Here is a 26275-nt window from a genome sequence, read left to right on the forward strand (position 1 = left end):
TCGCTTTTGGTCGCGTGCATATCTTTTATGTGTTTGCTTCTATTTAGATGTTTTAGTAATTTTTGTTTGTGTGTGTTTATTTTTGCTGTTTGTGTCTCTTAGAGGCCATGTGTGTCTCTTTGGGCAATGTGTGTCTCTTTGGGGTGTTTGAATCTTTTTGGTATGTATGTGTCTGTATGGGCGTTTTTTGTCTCTTTGGGGTGTGTGTGTGTGTCTCTTTTGGCTTTGTGTTTCTCTTCGGACTGTGTGTATGTATCTTTAGCCGGTGTGTGTCTCTTTGGGCTATGTGTGTCTCTTTAGGCTGTGTGTCTCTTTGGGCAGTTTGAATCTTTATGGTCTGTGTGTGCCTCTTTTGGCTGTTTGTGTCGTTTTGTGCTTTGTGTCTCTCTGTTGGATGTGTGCGTCTCTTTGGGCCGTGTACGTCTCTTTGAACTGTATGTGTCTCTTTGGGCTGTGGATGTCTCTTTGTGATGTGTGTGTCTCTTTAGGCTGTGTGTGTCTCGTTGGACTGTGTGTCTTTTTGGGGTGTCTGAGTCTTTTTAGTCTGTATGTGTCTCTTTGGGCTGTTTGAGTCTTTTAGGTCTGTGTTTGTCTCTTTGGGTTGTGTTTTCTCTTTGGGCTGTCTGTGTCTCTTTGTGCTGTTTGTGTCTCTTGAGGATGTGTGTGTATCTTTGGGCTGTGTGTCTCTTTGGGCTGTTTGAGTCTTTTTGTTCTGTATGTGTGTCTCTTTGGGCTGTTTGAGTCTTTTTGATCTGTTTGTGTCTCTTTGGGCTGTTTGAGCCTTTTTTGGGCTGTGTTTGTCTCTTTGGGCTGTTTGTGTCTCTTTGGGCTGTTTGTGTTTCTTTGGGCTATGTGTGTCTCTTTGGGCTGTTTGAGTCATTTTGGTCTGTGTTTGTTTCTTTAGACTGTTTGTGTCTCTTTGGAGTCATGTGTGTCTCTTTGGGCTATGTGTGTCTCTTTGGGGTGTTTGAATCTTTTTGGTCTGTATATGTCTCTTTGGGCTTTGTGTGTCTCTTCGGGCTGTGTGTGTCTCTTTAGCCCGTGTGTGTCTCTTTGGGCTGTTTGTGTTTCTTTGGGCTATGTGTGTCTCTTTGGGGTGTTTGAGTCATTTTGCTCTTTGTGTGTTTCTTTCAGCTGTTTGTGTCTCTTAGGAGAAATGTATGTCTCTTTGAGCTTTTTTGGGGTGCCTGAGTCTTTTTGGTTTGTATGTGTCTCTTTGGGCTGCTTGAGTCTTTTAGGTCTGTGTTTTGTCTCTTTGGGTTGTGTTTGTCTTTGGGCTGTCTGTGTCTCTTTGGGCTATTTGTGTCTCTTGAGGCTGTGTGTGTCTCTTTGAGCTGTGTGTCTCTTTGGGCTGTTTGAGTCTTTTTTTTAGTCTGTTTGTGTGTCTCTTTGGGCTGTTTGAGTCTTTTTGGTCTGTGTTTTGTCTCTTTGGGCTGTTTGTGTCTCTTTGGGCTGTGTATGTCTCTTTGGGCTTTGTGCTTCTCTTTGGGCTGTGTGTCAATACGCTTAAGCAATAAATATCTTTAAGCTTAACCCGTCTTTATTCTTTAGAATAGTTCTATTGGAAACAAGTAACAAACTCTTTCCTGAAGTCACCTCTTGGATACACAATGCAGAAACTTCATTTAAGAAACTATGGAAAAATAGTAAGTAAGTAAGTAACACATTCTTTCTTGAAGTCACCTCTTGGATACACAATAAAGAAATTTCATTAAAAAAATTATGAAAAAATTGAAAGTAAGTTGAGTCTTGTTACTCTGTGTGTTTCTCTTTGGGCTGTTTGTGTCTCTCTGGGTTGTGTGTGTTTCTTTGGGCTTTGTTTGTCTCTTTGGGTTGTGTGTCAATACGTTTAAGCAATAAATATCTTTAAGCTTAACCCGTCTTTATGCTTTAGAATAGTTCTATTGTAAGCAAGTAACAAACTCTTTCCTGAAGTCACCTCTTGGATACACAATGCAGAAACTTCATTTAAGAAACTATGAAAAAAATGTAAGTAAGTAAGTAACAAATCCTTTCTTGAAGTCACCTCTTGGATACAAACTCTTAATTGTTTTCAAGACTTAGATATACGATGTAGAAATTTAATTTAAGAAATTATGAAGAAATTCTCAGTAAGTAACAATATCTTTCTTGAAGTCAACTCTCAGATACACAATATGGAAATTTCATTCAAGAAATTATGAAAATATTTGTAAGTAAGTAAAAAACTCTTTTTTGATTTCACCTCTTGGATATACAGTACAGATACTTCATTCAAGAAATTATGAAAAAATCGCAAGTAAGTAACTTTTTTTTCTCTTTATCACAAACAATTTTCACTTAGCTACACGATATAGAAATTTAATTCAAGAAATTATGAAAAAATTCTCAGTAAGTAACAATTTCTTTCTTGAAGTCAACTCTTCGATACACAATACGGAGATTTCATTCAATAATTTCATGACTTAGATACGCGTTGTAGAAATTTAATTTAAGAAACTATGAAAAATTCTCAGTAAGTAACAATTTCTTTCTTGAAGTCAACTCTTGGATACACAATACGGAAATTTCATTTAATAAATTATAAAAAATTGTAAGCAAGAAACAAACTCTTTCCTGAAGTCACCTTTTAGATACACAAAGCAGGAATTCATTTAAGAAACTATGAAAAAATTGTAAGTAAGTAACAAATTCTTTTTTGAAGTCACCTCATGGATACACAATACAGAAATTAAGTAAGTAGCAAATTCTTTCTTGAATTCACTTGCTGGATAAACGAAAAGACATTTCGTTCAAGAAATTATGACAAAATTCTAAGTAAGTAACAAACTCTTAATTGTTTTCACGACTTAGATATGCGACCTAGAAATTTCATTCAAGAAATTATGAAGAAATTCTCAGTAAGTAATAATTTATTTCTTGAAGACACCTCTTGGATACACAATACAGAAATTTCATTAAAGAAATTATGAAAAAATTGTAAGTAAGTAACAAACTCTTTTTTTGATTTCACCTCTTGGATATACAGTACAGATACTTCATTCAAGAAATTATGAAAAAATCGCAAGTAAGTAACTTTTTTTTTCTCTTTATCATTTCTTTCAAGAAATTATGACAAAATTCTAAGTAAGTAACAAACTCTTAATTGTTTTCACGACTTAGATATACAATGTAGAAATTTATTTCAAGAAATTATGATGAAATTCTCAGTAAGTAACAATCTCTTTCTTGAAGTCAACACTTGGATACACAATACGTAAATTTCATTCAAGAAATTATGAAAATATTTGTAAGTAAGTAACAAACTCTTTTTTGATTTCACCTCTTGGATATACAGTAGACATACTTCATTCAAGAAATTATGAAAAAATCGCAAGTAAGTAACTTTTTTTTTCTCTTTATCACAAACAATTTTCACTTAGCTTCACGATATAGAAATTTAATTCAAGAAATTATGAGAAGCTTCTCAGTAAGTAACAATTTCTTTCTTGAACTCAACTCTTGGATACACAATATGGAAATTTCATTCAAGAATTTCATTACTTAGATACACGATGTAGAAATTTAATTCAAGAAATTATGAAAAAATTCTCAGTAAGTAACAATTTCTTTCTTGAAGTCAACTCTTGGATACACAATACTGAAATTTCATTTAAGAAATTATGAAAAAATTGTAAGCAAGTAACAAACTCTTTCCTGAAGTCATCTCTTGGATACACAATGCAGAAACTTTATTTAAGAAATTATGAAAAAAATTGTAAGTAAGTAACAAACTCTTTCTTGAAGTCACCTCTTGGATACACAATACAGAAATTTTCATTAAAGAAATGGTGAAAAAATTGTAAGTAAGTAGCAAATTCTTTCTTGAATTCACCTGCTCGATAAACGAAAAGACATTTCGTTCAAGAAATTATGACAAAATTCTAAGTAAGTAACAAACTCTTAATTGTTTTCACGACTTAGATATACGACGAAGAAATTCAATTCAAGAAATTATGAAGAAATTCCCAGTAAGTAACAATTAATTTCTTGAAGACAACTCTTGGATACACAATACGGAAATTTCATTCAATGAATTATGAAAATATTTGTAAGTAAGTAACAAACTCTTGTTTTTTATTTCGAATCCTTGATATACAGTACAGATACTTAATTAAAGAAATTATGAAAAAATCGCAAGTAAGTAACTTTTTTTCTCTTTATCACAAACAATTTTCACTTAGCTACACGATGTAGAAATTTAATTCAAGAAATTATGAAAAAGTTCTCAGTAAGTAACAATTTCTTTCTTGAAGTCAACTCTTGGATACACAATACTGAAATTTATTAACTTTTTTTTTCTTTTTCTCTTTATCACAAACAATTTTCACTTAGCCCACACGATGTAGAAATATAATTCAAGAAATTATGAAAAAATTCTCAGTAAGTAACAATTTCTTTTTTGAAGTCTACTCTTGGATACACGATACGGAAATTTCGTTCAAGAAATTATGAAAATATTTGCAAGTAAGTAACAAGCTGTTTATTGATTTCACCTCTTGAATATACAGTACAGATACTTCATTCAAGAAACGCGATTAAACACGTTTTGAATCTACATGCTATTTGCTTGCCTTTCCTTGGCACCTTTCCAAATGAGCGGGGATTCCCAACTTGTTCCTAAACATTTCAAAAAAAGTGAGCAGATCAAAAACTCCACGTTTTGCAGTCGGGTTGGTTTTTTTAGCAAAATGCTTGGAAACAGCCTCTATATCTGACTGTGTAAGTTTTGATTTTAAAAAGATTGGAGGATAAATAAACCACGTCTCATGCCTGTTTTTTCCGAAATCATGCAGTCGAAATTTGACACGACACACCACCCGCGTCATAGGGATAGATATATCCAAACCGTGGGGTTTATCGAGGGTCACTGAGCGGGGCCCCCCACTCTACGTGAACCTGTAACAAGCCAACTTTTTGGATATCCCTCTCACTATGACTCTGTTTGTGTGTCGTGTCAAATTTCGACTGCACGATTTCGGAAAAAAGAGGCGTGAGAGGCGGCGTAGTTACCATCCAATCATTTTAACATCAAAACTTAAACGGTCCGATATAGAGGCTTTATCAAAGTAAACTTCTAAAAAACCAATCTGGTTGAAAACTTGGAGTCTTTGATCTGCTCACTTTTTTTGCAATGTGTCGGAGCCGTCGGTGGATTTGCACTTATTTGGACATGTCTCGCGGACAGGCACAAACATAGTATGTAATTTCAAAACGGGTTTAATCATATGTCTCGAGTGAACTATCTATACTGTATATTCAAGAGGTGAAATCAATAAAGAGCTTGTTACTTACTTACAAATATTTTCATAATTTCTTGAATGAAATTTCCGTATCGTGTATCCGAGAGAAGACTTCATTAAAGAAATTGTTACTTACTGGGATATTTTTAATTATTTCTTGAATTAAATTTCTACATCGTGTAGGTAAGTGTAAATTGTTTGTAATAAAGATAAAAAGAAAAAAAAAGTTATGAAATTTCTGAGTTGTGTATCCAAGAGTTGACTTCAAGAAAGAAATTGTTACTTACTGAGAATTTTTTTCTAATTTCGTGAATTAAATTTCTGTATCATTTAGTTAAGTGAAAATTGTTTTTGATAAAGAGAAAAAACAGCTAGTTAATTATAATTTTTTTTTCATAGTTTATTGAATGAAGTATCTGTACTGTATATCCAAGAGGTGAAATAAAAAAAAAGAGTTTGTTACTTACTTACAAATATTTTCATAATTTCTTGAATGAAATTTCCGTATTGTGTATCCAAGAGTTGACTTCAAGAAAGAAATTGTTAGCTACTGAGAATTTCTTCATAATTTCTTGATTTAAATTTCTTCGTCGTATATCTAAGTCGTGAAAACAATTAAGAGTTTGTTACTTACTTAGAATTTTGTCTTAATTTCTTGAACGAAATGTCTTTTCGTTTATCTAGCAGGTGAATTCAAGAAAGAATTTGCTACTTACTTACAGTTTTTTCATAATTTTTTTAATGAAATTTCTGTATTGTGTATCCAAGAGGTGACTTCAAGAAAGAATTTGTTACTTACTTACAATTTTTTCATAATTTCTTAAATGAAATTTCCGTATTGTGTATCCAAGAGTTGACTTCAAGAAAGAAATTGTTACTTACTGAGATTTTTTTCATAATTTCTTGAATTAAATTTCTACATCGTGTATCTAAGTCATGAAATTCTTGAAATAAATTTCCATATTGTTTATCCAAGAGTTGAGTTCAAGAAAGAAATTGTTACTTACTGAGGATTTTTTTATAATTTTTTGAATTAAATTTCTACATCGTGTAGCTAAGTGAAAATTGTTTGTGATAAAGAGAAAAAAAGTTACTTACTTGCGATTTCTTCATAATTTCTTGAATGAAGTATCTGTACTGTATATCCAAGAGGTGAAATCAAAAATGAGTTTGTTACTTACTTACAAATATTTTCATAATTTCTTGAATGAAATATTTGTATTGTGTATCCAAGAGTTGACTTCAAGAAAGAAATTGTTAATTACTGAGAATTTTTTCATAATTTCTTGAATTAAATTTCTACATCTTATATCTAATTCGTGAAAACAATTAAGAGTTTTTTACTTACTGGGAATTTTTTCATAATTTCGTGAACGAAATGATAAATAGAAAAAAAAAGTTACTTATTTGCGATTTTTTAATAATTTCTTGAATGAAGTATCTGTAATTTATATCCAAGAGGTGAAATCAAAAAAAGAGTTTGTTACTTACTTACAAATTTTTTCATAACTTATTGAATGAAATTTCCGTATTTTTCATCCTAGATTTAACATCAAGGAAAAATTTGTTACTTACTGAGAATTTCTTCATAATATCTTGAATTAAGTTTCAACGTCGTATGTATAATTCGTGACAACCTTTAAGAGTTTTTTACTTACTTAAAATGTGGTCTTAAATACTGGCACGAAATGTATTTTCGTTTATCCAGCAGGTGAATTCAAGAAAGAATTTGCTACTTACTTACAATTTTTTCATAATTTCTTTAATTAAATTTCTGTATTGCGTATCCAAGAGGTGACTTCGAGAAACAATTTGTTACTTACTTACAATTATTTCATAGTTTCTTAAATGAAGTTTCTGCATTGTGTAATCAAGAGGTGACTTCAGGAAAGAGTTTGTTACTTGCTTACAATTTTTTCATAATTTTTTAAATGAAATTTCCGTATTGTGTATACAACAGTTGACTTCAAGAAAGAAATTGTTACTTAATGAGAATTTTTTCATAGTTTATTGAATTAAACTTCTAAATAGTGTATCTAAGTCATGAAATTATTTAATGAAATTTCCATATTGTGTATTCATGAGTTGGGTTCAAGAAAGAAATTATTACTTACTGAGAATTTTTTCATAATCTCTTGAATTACATTTCTACATCGTGTAGCTAAGTGAAAATTGTTTGTGATAAAGAGAAAAAAAAAGTTACTTACTTGCGATTTTTTCATAATTTCTTGAATGAAGTATCTATACTGTATATCCAAGAGGTGAAATCAAAAAAGAGTTTGTTACTTACTTACAAATATTTTCATAATTTCTTGAATGAAATTTCCGTATTGTGTATCAACGAGTTGACTTCAAGAAAGAAATTGTTACTTACTGAGAATTCCTTCATAATTTCTTGAATTAAATTTCTAGATTGTATATCTAAGTCGTGAAAACAATTAAGAGTTTATATCCAAGAGGTTACTTCAAGAAAGGATTTTTTACTTACTTACTTACAATTTTTTCATAGTTTCTCAAATGAAGTTTCTTAATTGTGTATCCAAGAGGTGACTTCATGAAAGAGTTTGTTACCTGCTTACAATAGAACTATTATAAAGAATAAAGACGGGTTAAGATTATAGATATTTATTTCTTAAACGTATTGACACACAGCCCACAGAGACGCACAAAGCCCAAATAAACACACACAGCCCAAAGATACACAAACAGCCCAAAGAGACAAACACAGAACAAAAGGACTCTACTTACTTACAGTTTTTTCATAATTTCTTCAATGAAATTTATGTATTGTGTATCCAAGAGGTGACTTCAAGAAAGAATTTGTTACTTACTTACTTACAATTTTTTCATAGTTTCTTCAATGAAGTTTCTGTATTGTTTATCCAAGAGGTAACTTCAGGAAAGAGTTTGTTACTTGCTTACAATAGAACTATTCTAAAGAATAAAGACGTGTTAAGCATAAAGATATTTATGGCTTAAACGTATTAACACACAGCCCACAGAGAAGCACAAAGCCCAAAGAAACACACACAGCACAAAGAGACACAAACAGCCCAAAGAGACAAAAAACATACCAAAAAGACTAAAACAGACCAAAGAGACACACAAACAGACAAAAAAAAAAGACTCAAACAGCCCAAAGAGACACACAGCCTCAAGAGACACAAACAGCTCAAAGAGACACAGACAGCCTAAAGAGAAACACAACCCAAGAGACAAAACACAGACCTAAAAGACTCAAACGGCCCAAAGAGACACATACAGACCAAAAAGACTCAGACACCCCAAAAAAGCTCAAAGAGACACACATGGCTCCTAAGAGACACAAACATCCTAAAGAAACACACGCAGACCAAAATGACTCAAACACCCCAAAGAGACACACATAGCCCAAAGAAACACAAACAGCCCAAAGAGACACACATGGGCTAAAGAGACACATATAGCCCGAAGAGACATACAAAGCCCAAAGAGACACATACATACCAAAAAGATTCAAACACCCCAAAGAGACACGTATAGCCCAAAGAGACACACATGACCCCTAAGAAACACAAACACTCAAAAGAAACAAACACAGACCAAAATGACTCAAACAGCCCAAAGAGACACACATAGCCCAAAGAAACACAAACAGCCCAAAGAGACACACACAGCCCAAAGAGACACACACAGATAAAAAAAAACTCAAACAGTCCAACGAGACACACATCCCAAAGAGACGCACAAAGCCCAAAGAAACACACACAGCCCAAAGAGACACAAACAGCCCAAAGAGACAAACACACACAAAACAGACTAAAACATACCACAGAGAAACAAACACCGACCAAAAAGACACAAACAGCCCAAAGAGACACACAGGCAGATGAGGTACACACAACCTCAATATACACATATAGCTCAAAAAGACACAGGCATATAAAAGAGAAAAAACAACCCAAAGAGACCAAAACAGACCTAAAAGGACCAAACAGCCCAAAGAGACACAGGGAGACCAAGAGGACTCAGGAATCCCAGAAAGACCCACAGTCCAATGAGACACACACAGCCTAAGGAGACACACAAATCACAAAGAGACACCCACAGCCCAAAGAGACACATACAGTTCAAAGAGACGTACACGGCCCAAAGAGACGCACACATGCGACAGAGAGACACAAAGCACAAAACGACACAAACAGCCAAAAGAGGCACACACAGACCATAAATATTCAAACTGCCCAAAGAGACACACAGCCTAAAGAGACAAACATAGCCCAAAGAGACACACACCGGCTAAAGAGAAATACACACAGTCCGAAGAGAGACACAAAGTCCAAAGAGACACACACACACAGCCCAAAGAGACAAAAAACGCCCATACAGACACATACATACCAAAAAGATTCAAACACCCCAAAGAGACACACATTACCCAAAGAGACACACATGGCCTCTAAGAGACACAAACAGCCAAAAGAAACACACACAGACCAAAATGACTCAAACATCCCAAGAGACACATACAGCTCAAAGAGATGCACACATCCAACAGAGACACACAAAGCCCAAAACGACAAAAAAAGCCAAAAAGCCCAAAACGACACAAACTTCCAAAAGAGTCACACACCGACCAAACAGATTCAAACTGTCCAAATATACATACTGCCTAAGGAGACACACACAGCCCAAAGAGACGCACACAGGCTAAAGAGACATACACAAAGTCTGAAGAGACACACAAAGCCCAAAGAGACACACACACACAGCCCAAAGAGACAAAAATAGCCCATACAGACACATCCATACCAAAAAGATTTTCTGACAGCACACACCATGAAAGGCTAAGAAACCTAGCTCTGAAAAGTCAATAATAACAAATTAACCATCCCAAATCATAGGTTTCAGACAACACACACCTATGAAAGGCTAAGAAATTCAGCTCAGAAAATTATGGTAACAAGTTTTCTGTTCGAACTAGCAAGTTTTCTGCCAAAGATGCTAAATTTTTTCTTAGAAGTAACAATTTTTTTATTGTGATACAAATTTTCTGTCAGAAGTAGCAAACTATCCCTAACACTAACAAATCTTCGCATTGAAAATCGTTCATTTTTATAGAAATATGCAATAATTTCACAGGAACCGTCTTTTAAATTATTTTTGTCCATTACAGCTTATACAAATTCCATATATTTTAAGCCTTTTAATTTTCATGTCTAGATCGGGAACCTAAGATCGATGACTCCCACTATATCACTCATGACGGATATTACGAGGTGTGAAGAACGAGTGGAATATGCAACTTCTATTGGATATTAAGACGTCAACTGACCCCGAGTGAGAAGGAGGCATGGGAAGCATGGGCGCATGATCAGAAGAAGAAGAAGAATACGGAGAATTAATAGTCTTTTTGTGCACCATTATAGATGAATAAACTGATTTAGCCAATGGAATGAAGTCCTATTCCTACAAGTTAAGTTAGAATAAAAGAATCAGGTAACAATCCCCCCCATGTAACTGAACCCCTGTATAACTGAACCCCCGTGCTACTGAACCCTCGGGCTACTGAACCCCTAATGCAACTCGATCCCCATTTAACTAAACCTCCATGTAACTGTACCCCCCTTTAACTGAACTCACGTGCATCTCAACCCTCCATGCAGTCCATCTCCCTCAAAACACTTTTCAGCCATTTCTTGTTAAATTTTTCTTTCTAAACTATTTTAAATTGACAATACTCTCCAAAACATCACTTGTGTATTATACAGTACACTATCACCCCATCTCCTCCAATTCGCAAATCCCCCCTCGTTCAACTGAACCCTCCATGTAACTGAACCCCTGTATAACCGAAACCCTGTACAACTGAACCCCCGTGCTACTGAACTCTCGTACTACTGAACCTTCGTGCAACTCAACCCAATTTAACTAAACCCCCGGGGATCGTTAGATCCTATTTAAATTGACAATACTCTCCAAAACATCACTTGTGTATTATGCAGTGCATAACCGCCCCATCTCCTCCAATTCGCAAATCCCATTACCCCCTTTTTTTGCAAATGTTAATTAACCATTTCCGATTCGTCGTTAGGTATTTTTCAAATTTATAACAAATTACCTCAGTTAACAGCTCCTTTGGGGTTACCTTAACTGTTAATCAGTTTAATCCTTTTTTTCTCCGCTGATACAATCCAATCACTAATTAGAATCATTCACATTCCTATTATTCAAAACATTAATTAATATCGTTCAATGTTTAAGTAAATTAAGTTATCTTCAAACCTACTAATCAAGTTACCGTATGTGGAGTAACCACATGCAAATACTGGTTTAGAAAAAACTGGAATAGTGACAACAAAAAAAATAATTGATATATAATCTTGTAAATTGCGTCAGAAAAACTTGTCCTTCATAACACGTTATGCAAGGTCCAGAATAATGTTGAAATTGCTATACAGGCAAGCAAATAGCATTGAAATTGCTATATATCTAGGCAAATCCAGATAGGAAAGCTCCAAATGACATAGGAAGGAACGTAAAGGACCAGAATAGCATAGGATGGAACGTAAAGGACCAGAATAGCATAGGAAGGAACGTAAAGGACCAGAATAGCATAGGAAGGAACATAAAGGACCAGAATAACATAGGAAGGAACATAAAGGACCAGAATAACATAGGAAGGAACGTAAAGGCCCAGAATAGCATAGGAAGGAACGTAAAGGACCAGAATAACATAGGAAGGAACGTAAAGGACCAGAATAACATAGGAAGGAACATAAAGGTCCAGAATAACATAGGAAGGAACATAAAGTTGTAGAAGTATTACCTATTTGCATGGGGATAGTCACTCTCTTTTAAAAACCAAACCAGACACCACACATCAAACTAGATTATACCTACCATAAACCTGTGTGGTACAAAGGCGTTGGAAAAGTAGTACCCTGGTTACTACTATAAACTTCGGAAAGGGCTCATATAATTGGAAGTTGAAAGTTGTCGTTTACTTTTTAAGAGCCAAAAGAGATCGGAAGGCAACTAGCCCCCCCCCCCTCTCCCCGCCCTGTTTTCCTCAAACTCATCCGGTAAGAATTTTAAGAGAGTTTTTTTTTCAAAATGGTTCAAAGATCATATAACGAAAACTCTGGTGTCGACATAATTCTTCAGTGCCCGGGGTAGGCGTTGTAAATATATTACTGGGTGGCATATACAGCCGTTGTGGAAGGGATGCTTGTATAAACATAAAAGAGGGCTTATTCGGGTTGTAGAGTACGGGTGTCACCACTTATTGGTGCAAAAATGGTGCTACATAGTTATTGGAGGGGAAAACCCCCTGGCACCATATATTATAATGGGATGCCTGCGCTTACCACCACGGCTCTATAAATATAGGGTATCTTAATACCTAATTTACAATATACCCTGCCCCAGGGTATATGAACGTGTTCAAAAGGTCAAATAGCCAAACCCTAAGGTCAAGGTGGTGACCCAACTCTGGTCACCACTAAAATCTCTAGCTATTTCCTTGGAGGGCAAACGGACCCTCCTGTAGATATGATAATGAAGGTATTTCTCACAGCTCTTTTCCTACCCTGTCTGGGCTCCTGGAAAAATAGTCTGAACGGCTGTAGAATTTTTTTTACTTGTAATCGTACTAAGGAAACTCACGAGAAACCCATGTATAAACTCTGGAAAAAACAGACTCCCCAACCGGAGTCTCAATGCAGACTCTCAATACAGACTTAAAAAAAATAAAAATAGGACGCTTAAAGAATCTTGGCACTTGGGGTGTGGCTCAGTAGGACGCGGGTCAATCAAATGTATCATGTCCCTCAATTGAATGCACGCTACACATATTTTCAGAATCAATGACTTGAATTTTAGCAAGCACATGCGATGACTCATACTGAGTTATAATCAAAGCAATTTAATTTCTCTGGCAAAAGGGTTGTCTTGACGACAAGTTTAACTTACGGTGGAAAATTATCTTATAGGTAAATGTAATTACAGAAAAGAAAATGGGTCATTTATCTGAAAAGAAAAGAAACAACGGGTGGAACCCCAACAGAACTTATTTGATTGGATATTGAAAGTTCATGTTCAGTTTTAAGAGTCAAAAGAGATCAGAGGGCAACCATACCCCAACGCCCCTTTTCCCCCCATGCATCTGGTTAAAATTTTGAGATAGCAATTTTGTTAAAAATAGTTCAAAGGTCAGATAAAAATAAATCCAGCGTTGACACAACCACCCAGGGCCCAGGGGCAGGCGTTGCATGTTATGCCCTAGGGGCATATATGGTTCTTATGGAAATGATGCTCGTATAACTTTCAGATAGGGCTGATTTGAATTTAAATTGAAAGTTCTAGTTCAATTTTTAAGAATCAAAAGAGGTCGGAGGGCCCCTAGCACCCCACGCTCTTATTTCCCCAAACCAATCCGATACAAAATATAATATAGTCATTTTTTTTAAATCAGTTCAAATGTCAGATAACAAACCTAAGGTGTTGATAAAACCCCCCAGGGCACGGGGGGCAGGCATTGTAAGTTATGTCCAGGGGCCGTATATGGTTCTTATGAAAGAGATGCTCGTATAAACTTCAGCGAGGGCTCATTTGAACGGAAATTAAAAGTTCTAGTTCATTTCATCAGGGTAAAAAAAGATCGTAGGGCAACTAGCCCCTCCTGCCCTCTGTGTCTTTGGGTTTGTTGGATGGATAAACCCATCCAATAAGAATTTGAGGTTACTATTTTGTTAAATATAGTTCAAACATCAGATATTAAAACTCCAGGGTTGAAACGACCCCCAAAGCCCAGGGACAGGGGTTGAAAGTTTTACTCTGGGGTGTATATGGTTCTTACAGTAGGGGTGCTCTATAAACTTCAGAGAGGGCTCATTTGACTGAAAACAGAAAGTTCTAGTTTACTGTTAAAGAGTCAAAAGAGACCGAAAGGAATTTAGCTCCCTCCCCCATCCCACACCCTTTTTCCCCAAACCCATCCGATAAAAATTTTGAGATAGTCATTTTGTTAAAAATAGTCCAAATATCAGATAATAAAAACTCCAAGGTTGACGCAAACCCATTTTTTCTCTTTGATACCAGTTTTGATACTTTGATGAACATTTAATTTTTTTTAAGTTTGATTTTGAAATAACGAATTTTTGAAGACTGGAAACTTTTTGCAATCAAAAACGAACAAAAATTGATTTAATAAATGCTTTCTGAAAAATAAGATTTTTAAAGAAAAGCAAAGGCCATTTTAAACTTTAGCTAAGTAGATACAAATACCTATTAAAATTCAAACTCAAAACGACCAAAACTTACTTTTAAAGAATAAATGACACCCAAAACGAACTGAAATTAAATAACCCATCATAGCAAACAAACATACGTACAATAGATATTAATGTAAATGAATAGATAAATCTTAAAACGAGTGAAACTTAAATTGAATATGCAAATCAAGCTTGAAACGAACAAAGATCACTACAAACAAGAGTTTCGGTATCGCCTCTTTCTTTCACTGCACAAGCCTAAAACCTACTGCGTCATTGGCACTTTATTGAAAACTATATGCGTCTTGTACGGTCTTGGAAAGTATAAACAACATCAAATTGAATATTTGATGTATAATGATATTTAATTTTTGAAAGATCCATCAGTTCAAGAATTTATTTCACTGTAAATTTACTTTTAATTTTCAATTCTGTAAGAACTAGCAAAGAAAGTATTTGTAATATAATTCGTTTTCAGTTAAGCGTCAATGACACAGTAGGCTTTTGGTTCATATATACAGTTAAGGCAGGGGTCAGCATCGAAACTCTTACTTGTAGTAACACTATCGAAACTCTTGTTTGTAGTAAAACTTTGTTCGTCTTTGTTCTCATCAGTTCAAGATTTTACTATAATTTTAATGTTTATTTTCAATATTAAGTACAAAAGAAGATATTTGTAATAAAATTGATTTTCAGTAAAGTGCTAATGACGCAGTAGGTTTTAGACTTTTACAGAGAGAGAAGGAGGTGATACCGAAACTATTATTTGTAGTGATTTTTGTTCCTTTGAATCTTGATTTGCATATTCAACTTAGATTTCACTCGTTTTAAGATTTATTTATTCATTTACATAAGTGTCTATTGTAATAGTAATATATCTATATATTTCACGACAGGTTGTACAAAACGACCAAACCCTCTATATTATGTACCTATAAAGCAACCAAACATGTTATATTTTGGAAGTAGATATTCAGAGACGAGATGGTATAATGCGACCGGAATGGTTTATGAGGCAACACCCATTTTCTGGGCCAATTTTTTTTTAATATAAAATAATGTTTTTACTAGCGATACAGGCAAGTCGGGCATCTTTCTAAGTCAAAACTTGTCAAAGAGATTGACAACCTCTAGCTTAAAGGCATCTCATCAGGTTTGGTTAAGAATGCATCAGGGGTAATTACAGAACAATGAATGATATGGTAGAGTCATAATTGTTTCAACTTGAAAATTTTATCATTGTGTAAACTAACTCAATTTGTGAAAAAAGGTATTCCATTGGCATAACTCTGATATGAATGATTTTAATTGGTGATTGAATGATAGGGGTGAAAAAGAGCTCGCTAAGATTTTTAATTGGGTTGTAGGAAGGTGGTAAAAAGGTTTAAACTTATTTTCTTCCAGTGTCGTTGACATTATTAGCGGTATCTATTAATGATAAAAGTTGAATCATTGCGTAAACTAACTCAATTTACGAAAAAAGGTATTTTATTGGGTTAAATCTGCTATGATTGATCTTAACTGGTGATTGAATAATAGGGGTCAAACAGAGCTAGGTAACATTTTAATTGGATTGTAAGAAGGTGGTAAAAAAGGTTTAAACTGCTTACTAGTCAAGGTAAGCCCGAAGGGGTTGCTACCTCATAGGCAATGTATTATAAATTTAGAATAACATCCTTGGCATCAATCTACGGAAACGATTAACGATGACAAGATGACCTTGTTACTTGAACTTGCTTTACTTCTCGGTAGTGTTCTGTATAATACGCAAGTACAATTTGAACAGTGTTGTCAATATAAAATATGCTCTAACATTGTAGTATACTAAAAAGTTGATACTAATAAAGATGTAGATGCCAAGAAAAGAACTTTAACAAAGAAATTCAGAAAAATCTTTAGAAATCCTTAGACATCAATTAGTGAGATGACTATAGGTTTGAAGCATCAAGGGCCGCAACCATCAATGACCCTAACCACCAAAGACTTCAGCCTCCAAAGGCCCCCTATCCCTAACTTCCAATGGGCCCCTCCCTCCAATTTTGGGGCCCCTATCCCCCAATTTTTGTTTACTTTTCTTAGAAATTTTATTTTTGAAGTTTTTTTAACTTTTTTTTATTTTTTGAACATGATATATTTTTTCAACTTTTTTCTATGTTTTCGAATGAGATAAAACATACTTAAAATATGAGAAATTCACATTTAAATCTTCCAAATTCAAAATGAGAATGATATAGATATTTTAGTCGTGACTTTTACTATTAGAAAAATAACGTTTGTAGTAGCACTTTTTTTAACTTAATTTTCTTTCTGGACTTTTTTTTTACGTATCTCAAAATGACATGAAATATGCTTGTAGCTCTACCAATCGTACTCTACGCTTGCTCATAGACACGACTCGGCTTTTCCACTGGCACTTTATGGCAGGTTATTGACACTAAGTAGTTTATTGCATGTATTAAATCAGTATTTTTTAAGCAGTGGAAGGATAAACTCATAATTCATATTTTTAAAAAAGTTAGTATGAAGCATTTTAAGAAAGTGTGTTCACATGATAGTGTTATTGTAGCATTGAATGTTGACATGGAGAAGTATTTGAACTATGAAACAAGTACAAGTGTAGCACTATCTGAACAGTATGTGTGCGTTGTCATGACAGTAAGGAATTAAATTTCTTTGGAGTACCAAAAAAATTCCATTGTACAAATGGTGGATATGCGAAAGTATCATTTCCAGAGAAGTTAGTACTCAAAGAGAATGCTAAAATAAAAATAATAGTTGATGAAGAGGGGTATCTTCTTGCTATTGCTTCTGTTCATTTAGGTATTAGCATTCAAATAAAAGTAAAGGGGAGAATAAAGGCCTACTCTTCTACTAATATCATAAACCATATCTTGTCTACGTGCCGGAACTGTTACCTGTGTAAAAATAATGCGATAATAGACAGTGAAATTGCCGTGAAATAGACAATGAAACGCATATTGAGCCTGTCGATGACTCAGCAGTTAAAATTGTGTATGACTCAAAATGGAATAATGATTTTTCTACTGATTACGAACTAAGAGAAGACAATAGCTACAGTATCAGGAGAGAACATGGTGAACTATTTTATGGAACCAATTCAAAACGACCAAATTTGTTCATTGATATAAATAATGTATAATAATGTATCTACCATATATTTTTATTAATATTCTACATGTAATTATTTGATTGAAAATATGTTATCTATTACTTTGTTATATTCCCATTATTTCTAGGGTACGCTAGCAGTTTCATAGAGATTTTATTAGAAACTGAGATAGTTTAACAGATACATATACAGAGAGAGTGAGAAACACATAAAATTATATAGATTCAGACATGCAAACCGACAAAGATAGACACTGGAGCAAGCAGGCCTCCACCAAGACACACTGGCTTAGACATGGCTTAGTGAGAGAGACAAAAACACATACAAATATATAAATTCAGACATACATAACGGCAAAGACAGCCACTGGGATAAGCAAATACCCAGCCAGACACACAGGCAAAGAGAGTGAGAGAGACAAAAACACACATACAAATATATAGATTTAGAAATACAAACCAACAAAGACAGGCAAGAGGAGAAGCAAACACACACCCAGACACATGGGCAAAGAGAGTGAGAGAGACAAAAAGAAATACAACTGTATAGATTCAGACATATAAACCGATAAAGACAGGCACTGAGATAAGCAAACACACGCCCAGACACACAGACAAAGAGAGTGAGAGAGACAAAAACGCACACAAATATATAGATTCAGACATAGAAACCGACAAAGACAAACACGAGGACATGCAAACATCCGCCCAGAGACACACAGGCAAAGAGAGTGAGAGAGACAAAAAACACATACAAACATATAGATTCAGAACTAAAAACCAACAAACACAAGCGCTGGGAGAAGCAAACACTTGCCTAGACACATAGGCAAACAGAGTAAGAAAGGCCAAAAAACATAGAAATATATAGATTCAGACATACAAACTGACAAAGACATGCAGTGGGACAAGCAAACACCAGCCCAGGCACACAGTCAAAGAGAGTGAGAGAGACAACACATACAAATACATAGATTCAGACATACAAACTGACAATGACAGGCACTGGGACAAGCATACCCATACCCAGACACACAAACAAGAAAGAGAGACAAAAACACAAACATATACATAGATTCAGACATACACACCTGTGGTAAAGCTTTCTAATTAAGTCAATTTGGAATTTATTAAAAATATTAAGACGTAAATACAAAAGTTTCGAAATACCACTTTTTATTAAGATAAAGATACACATTCTGGAATTTGTAAGCTTGGAGGGAACTTGCTCAATAACCAATTTCCTGGCTAAGTGCGTCAATGAGCAGGATGGGCTTGGTTGGTTTTTCTTATATATACTCAGATTTTTTAGACTGAAGTCGGACTCTTTGACTTGCAGGGCGAACCTCTGCCCGTTTATTATCTTATTAGAAATACCTTGGAATATTGTCGGATTAATGTGAGTGTCTAAGTATCTTATTATATATTATTATAGTTTTCTGAGACTTGAGGTCTACTTGGGACAACCAGTCCAGTAGAATACATATCTCTTGTATTAGTATATGTTAACTAAATAAAAGTATTGTATTAAAGCCAACCTCTACAATCTAAATTTAGTTCTTTGAATATACCCAGCTGGTTTGCCTTATTAGTCCAGTCATGGCCTAAGGCACGCTACCAAAGTTTAAATACCTCAGGGCCAGAGTTTATCCCCCCTATAAAGGGAGAATAAAGTCATCTACCACTACCTCACCCTTAATATCATAAATACACCTTACCACAACTGGTGGCCGTTGGAAAAGCTGGTTCGAGAGGGCTAGATAAAAATAGCATATTGAAATAAAATGGCTTTACCAGAGGAAAAAATGACTTTCCAATCAACGGGACTTGAAATTCCAAAAATTATACCCGAATACGTGGGAATCTCAGATGTAGATGATTTTATCCAAAAATTGAAAATTTTCGAAGAACTAACTAAATCGTTGACGATAAGATCAAAGAGCAATGCATTGCAGCCAGATTAAAGGGAAGCAACGTTAAACATTTTGAGGCAATTAAGGAAAAAAAGACCAAGGACATCAGTACTCTAATTGAATCTTTTAAAACAAGGTTCATATAGACAAGCATCTCCGAGAGGCTAAGAAAAGTGGTAGTGACATTCAATACATCAACTAGTATTAGGGAATATGCCGACAAAATTTGTAGATCTGTATGCTTACAATTCGAGAAAGGTGGAAATGACGAGACAATACAGAAAGTACAATTACATACCTTTACACCCGCCCAGACACATAGGCAAAGAGAGGGAGAGTAAATATTCAGATGTACAAAGCGACAAAGACAAACATTGGGAGAAGCAAACACTCACCCAGACACATAGGCAAAGTGACTAAGAGAGACCAAAACAAATACAACTATATAGATTCAGACATATAAACCGACAAAGACAGGCATGGTGGGAAGCAAACACATGCCCAGACACAAAGGTAAAGAGACTGAGAAAGAGGGACTAAAACAAATACAAATATATAGATTCAGACATGCACACCGACAAAGACAAGCACTGGGATAAGCAGACAACCGCCCACACAAATAGGCAAAGTGAGTGAGAGTATACATTCAGACGTACAAACCGACAAACAAAAACATTGGGAGAAGCAAACACTCACCCAGACACATAGGCAAAGAGAGTGAGAGAGACAAAAAGATATAACTATTTAAATTAAAACATATAAACCGAAAAACACAGGCACTGAGATGAGCAAACATCCGCTCAGACACACAGACAAAGAGAGTGAGATAGACAAAGACACATACAAATATATAGATTCAGACGTAGAAACTGGCAAAGCCAAACACGATGACAGGCAAACACCTGCCCAGAAACACAAGCAAATACAATGAGAGAGACAAAAAAACACATACAAACATATAGATTCAGAACTAAAAACCAACAAAGACAGGCACTGGGAGAAGCAAACACTTGCCTAGACACATAGGCAAAGAGAGTGATAAAGGCAAAAACACATAGAAATATATAAATTCAGACATACAAACTGACAAAGACATGCACTGGGACAAGCAAACACCAGCCCAGACATATAGTCAAAGAGAATGAGAAAGACAAAAGCCCATACAAATACATGGATTCAGATTTACAAACTGACAAAGACAGGCACTGTGAAAAGCATACACATACCCAGACCCACAGACAAAGAGAGAGAGACAAAACACAAACATGTACATAGATTCAGACATAGAAACCAAAAAAGACAGGCATGGGGAGAAGCAAACACACGCGCAGACACATAGGCAAAGATACGAAGAGAGACCAAAACAAAAACAACTATATAGATTCAGACATATAAACCGACAAAGACAGGCATGGGAAGGTAAAGAAACTGAGAGAAAGAGAGAGACTAAAACAAATACAACTATATAGATTCAGACATGCAAACTGACAAAGACAAGCACTGGGACAGGCAAACACCCACCCAGACTCATAGGCGCAGAGAGTGAGAGTAAACATTCAGACGTACAAAGCAACAAAGACAAACATTGGGAGAAGCGAACACCTACTCAGATACACAGGCAAAGAGAGTGAGAGAGACAAAAACACATACAAATTAATAGATTCAGACATACAAACCGACAAAAACAGGCACAGGGACAAGCAAACATCTGCCCAAACACACAGGTACAGAGATTGAGAGTATAGATTCAGACGTAAAAACCGACGAGGACAGACACTGAGAGAAGCAAACACCCAGCCAGATTCACAAGAAAAGAGAATGAGAGTATGGATTCAGACGTAAAAACTGACATAGCCAGACACTGAGAGAAGTAAACACCCACCCAGACACACAGGCAAAGAGAGTGAGAGAGTAAAAAGCGCATACAAATACATAGATTCGGACAAACAAACCGACAAAGACAGGCACTAGGAGAAGCAAACACCCATCCAGACACACAGGCATAGAGAGTGAAAGAGAGAAAAACATAGGGCTGGTGTTTGCTTGTCCCAGTGCATGTCTTTGTCAGTTTGTATGTCTGAATCTATATATTTCTATATGTTTTTTTCCTTTCTTACTCTCTTTGTCTGTGTGTCTAGGCAAGTGTTTGCTTTCCCCAGTGCCTTTCTTTGTTGGTTTTTAGTTCTGAATCTAAATGTTTGTATGTCTTTTTTGTCTCTCTCACTCTCTTTACCTGTGTGTTTGGGCGGGTGTTTGCCTAACCTCGTGTTTGTCTTTGTCGGTTTCTATGTATGAATCTATATATTTGTGTATTTTTGTCTCTCTCACTCTCTTTGTCTATGTATCCTGGGCGGGTGTTTTCTTATATCAGTGCCTGTCTTTGTCGGTTTATATGTCTGAATCTATATATTTGTATTTGTTTTTCTCTCTCTGACTGTCTTTGCCTATGTATCTGAGCGTGTGTTTGCTTCTCCCCATGCCTGTCTTTTTTGGTTTGTGGGTCTGGATCTATATATTAGTATGTGTGTTTTTGTCTCTCTCTCACTCATTGCCTGTGTGTCTGGCCAGGTGTTTGCTTATCCCAGTTTCTGTCTTTGTCGGTATGTATGTCTGAATCTATATATTTGTATGTGTTTTCTTCTCTCTCACTCTCTAAGCCAGTTCTCTAAGCCACACTAAGCCACTCTCTAAGCCACAATATTTACTGGTGTGTCACTGACAGGTTCAATATGCGTTTCGTCTTTGGTATTATTTGGTTCATTGACTGTTTGATCAATGATAATAGTAATGTTTGCTGGCACTTTGTTTTTCATCGATTCATTTTTATATTCCTTAGTGATATTTTCTGCCCATGCTCTTTTTATTTTTATGGCAATTTCACTGTCTATTATCACATTATTTTTACACAGGTAACAGTTCCGGCACGTTGACAAGATATTGTTTATGATATAAGTAGAAGAGTAGGCCTTTCTTTTCCCCTTTGCTTTCATTTGAATGCTAATACCTAAAAGATGACAATAGGTTTTATCAACATTTAGCATGTTACCAGAAGCACTAGCAAGAAGATACCCCTCTTCATCAACTATTATTTTTATGTTAGCAGTCTCTTGGAGTACTAATTTCTCTGGAAATGGTACTTTCGCATATCCGCCATTTGTAAAATGAAATTTTTTTGGTACTCCAAAGAAATTTAATTCCTTACTGTCATGATAACGCAAGCATACGTTTCCGATAGTGCTACCACTTGTACGTGTTTCATAGTTCAAATACTTCTCTATGTCAGCATTCAATGCTACAATAACACTATCAAGTGAACACACTTTCTTAAAATGCTTCTTCCTTACCTTTTAAAGATATGAATTATGTGTTAATCATTCCACTGCGTACAAAATACTGATTTAATACATGCAATAAACTAGGTAGTGTCGATAACCTGCCATAGAGTGACAGTGGGAAAGCCGCGTCGTGTTTATGAGCTAGCATGGAGTAAGATCGATAGAGCCGGAAGCATATTTCATGTCATTTTAAGATACGTAAAAAAATTGAATAATTTGAATAATTGAATAATAACTACAAATATTATGTTTTTAATAGTAAAAGTCACGACTAAAATATCATATATCATTCTCATTTTGAATTTAGAAAATATAAAATGTGAATTTCTTATATTTTAAGTATGTTTTATCTCATTCGAAGACATGTAAAAAAACGCCAAAAAAATATATCATGTTCAAAAAATAATAAAAAAAAAAGTTTAAAAACTTGAAAAAAAACATAAAAAAAAGTATAAGAAAATGGGGAGATTTGGGCCCCCAAAAATTTGGAGGGAGGGGGCCTCTTGTAGGTTGGGGATAGGGGACCATTGGAGATTGAGGTCCTTGCTGGTTAGGGTCATTGATGGTCGTGGTTCTTGATGCTTCAAACCTATAATCATCTGACTAGTCGATTTCTACGGACTCCTAAAGGTTGTTCTGAATTTCCTTACTAAAATTCTTTTCCTGGCATCTACATCTCTATCAGTATCAACATTTTAGTGTAACTACAATGTTAGAGCATATTTACATTGACAACACTGTACAAATGGTACTTGTGTATTATACAGAACACATCCGAGAAGTAAAGCTAGGTCAAGTCACAAGGTCATCTTGTCATCGTTAATAACTACCGTAGGTTGTTGCCAACGATGTAATTCCAAATTTTGAATAAAATTACTATGAGTTAGCAACCCCTTCGGGCTTACCTTGACTGTTAAGCATTCTAACCCTTTTTTACTACCTTCATACAATCCAATTAAAAATGTTATCGAGCTCTATTTCACCCGAATTATTCAATCACCAAATAAGATCATTCATAGCAGAGTTATGCCAATGGAATACCTTTTTTCGGCAAATTGAGTTAGTTTACGCAATGATACAACTTTTTATCGTTATTAGATGCCGCTAATAATGTAAACGACACTGGACGAAAAGCAGTTTAATCCTTTTTACCACTTTCATACAATCGAATTAAAAATGTTAGCGAGATCTGTTTCACCCCTGTTATTCAATCACCAATTAAGATCATTCATATCAGAGTTATGCCAATGGAATACCTTTTTTCGCAAATTGAGTTAGTTTACGCAATAATAGAACTTTCAAATTGAAACGATTATGACTGTACCATATCATTCATCGTTCTGTAAGAACCCCTGATGCATTCTTAACCAAACCCAATGAGGTGCCTTTAAGCTAGAGGCTGTCAATCTCTTTGTGAAGTTTTGACTCAGAAAGATGTCCGACTTGCCTGTATCGCTAGTAGAAGCAATGTTTCATAGTAAAAAAAAAACCTTGGCCCAGAAAATGGGTGTTGCTTCATAAACCAGTCTGGTTGCATTATACCATCTCGTCTCTGAATATCTACTTCCAAAATATACCATGTCTGGCTGCTTTTTAGGTCCATGATATAGAGGGTTTTGTCGTTTTATACAACCTGTCGTGAAATATTAAGATGCATAACTACTTATCGTATGTTTGTTTGCATTGATTGTTCATTTAATTTCTGTTCGTTTTAAGTTTCATTTATACTTCAATAGTAAAATATTTTTATTTCGTTTTAAGCTTGATTGTCATATTCAGTCGAAGCATTACTCGCTTTAAGATCTAGCTATTCATTTATATTATTACTTGTTGTATGTTACTTGCTATGATTGTTTATTTAATTTCTGTTTGTTTTGGATTTCATTTATTCTTTAAGAGTAATTTTATTTATTTTGAGTTTGAATTTCAACAGGTATTTGTATCTGCTGAGCTGAAGTTTAAAATGACTTTTACTTTTCTTTGAAAAACTTATTTTTCGGAAAGTTTGTTTTAATTAATTACACATAAACACGTATCCTTGGTTGTTCTTCCGGCAAAAAAAAGAGAAAAGCTGGGCATTTTTGTATATATGAGCTTGATACCTTTGCAGTAGAGCGCTCTGATATACCGACAAAGGTAATGTGATTTTCGGTAAAGTTATTTAATTTTTTTGAGGTTTTTCCTCCCTTTTTCGAAGACTAGACAAGTTTTCTCAAGTTCGTAACTTTTGATGGGTAACATTTAAACCTTATGAATTTTAAATACTTTTTCTGAGCATCGACATTTGATTCTTTTGATGTATCTATTTTTATGAAGACTCTCTTGCTTAGAATTTAGTTTAAAATTGAGCCACAACCTCCCTTATTTACAGCCCGTTACCACGAACTGTTTAAAAAGTTCAGCTGATACGGTAAAACTGGTTTAATATTTTGATTCAGCATCCCAAAAATGAGATGAATACCCTTAAGACATACAAAAAAGGATGATTAGTAATATTTAATTGTGGTTGAAAAACTTTCCAAATACATTACGGTTATTTATTAATCTACGATAAATTTCACCATACCAATTCCTAATTTTACCAAAGTTCATTATCTCCAAAACTAATTTCTAACAGTGGAGTAAAATTAACTTTAATCTGTACAAATATCAGGCCAAATTTATAGCGGCCTTGTAGTGGCATTATGGTCTCTTATAAAGGAAAAGGTTCGAAAAATATTTTTAACTTAAACAAAGTTTAAAAAGATGTGATTAGTGAATTAAGTAGTTAAGGAGAAGTTTTCCAGTTGTAGTTAAGAAATTAGTCAAAATTTGTTTTTAAATGGAAAAGACCTTTGTTTTAAGAACTTCTTTTCTTTTTTTTACAGGAAACATCCAGGGTGCCGACTATATACAATTGGTGGATACAGTTTCATGGATTCTGTTAAACTAGCTCAATGGAAAAAAGCTGACATAACAGCTTTAAAGTGTCTGACTAAAAATGCAACAGCCTAAAATAAACGATACACACATTTGAATTTTTAGATTAGTTTTCACAAAGGCTAAGGGTGTAACCTTGTTGAATGGTGGCACGATGAAGAGAAATCAAACCATTCAATGTAAAAGGCTACACAAAGCTAGGGGTTACCTCTGAGTTTGAATTTCTCACTGGATAGTCTAGATTGTTAGAATCTCCGTAAATTGTAAATCTTTTTCAAAGTCATAAACAAGGGACCGAATGTCGGTAACAAACTTTTTTTATTGGGGGAGGAGAAATATGCTAGAAATAGGGGAGGGGTGTAGTGTTTTGTTTAATAGATTATCTTTGAATTTACTTTTGATAGATGTTTTAGGAGAGGCATTTCTGACATTTAGTCGATAAATGATCGAAGAGTTCAGCTATT

General features: G+C 34.8%; 1 protein-coding gene across 2 annotated transcripts in view; it reads left to right on the forward strand.

The window, feature by feature from the left end:
- The window catches only part of LOC148947409 (galactosylceramide sulfotransferase-like), a 106350-nt gene extending 80448 nt beyond the window's left edge, over nt 1-25902 (forward strand). For both annotated transcript variants that reach the window (XM_089095837.1, XM_089095838.1), the window contains one exon: nt 25760-25902. In XM_089095837.1, the coding sequence (XP_088951963.1) occupies nt 25760-25886 (127 nt within the window). In that variant the 3' untranslated portion in view covers nt 25887-25902. The remainder of the gene's footprint in view (nt 1-25759) is intronic.
- Nucleotides 25903-26275: the final 373 nt, after the last annotated feature.

This window comes from Artemia sp. Qi Xiang Cuo, chromosome 10, assembly GCF_049724085.1.
Source record: "Artemia sp. Qi Xiang Cuo chromosome 10, ASM4972408v1, whole genome shotgun sequence".
In the NCBI taxonomy this organism is placed as follows: domain Eukaryota; kingdom Metazoa; phylum Arthropoda; class Branchiopoda; order Anostraca; family Artemiidae; genus Artemia; species Artemia sp. Qi Xiang Cuo.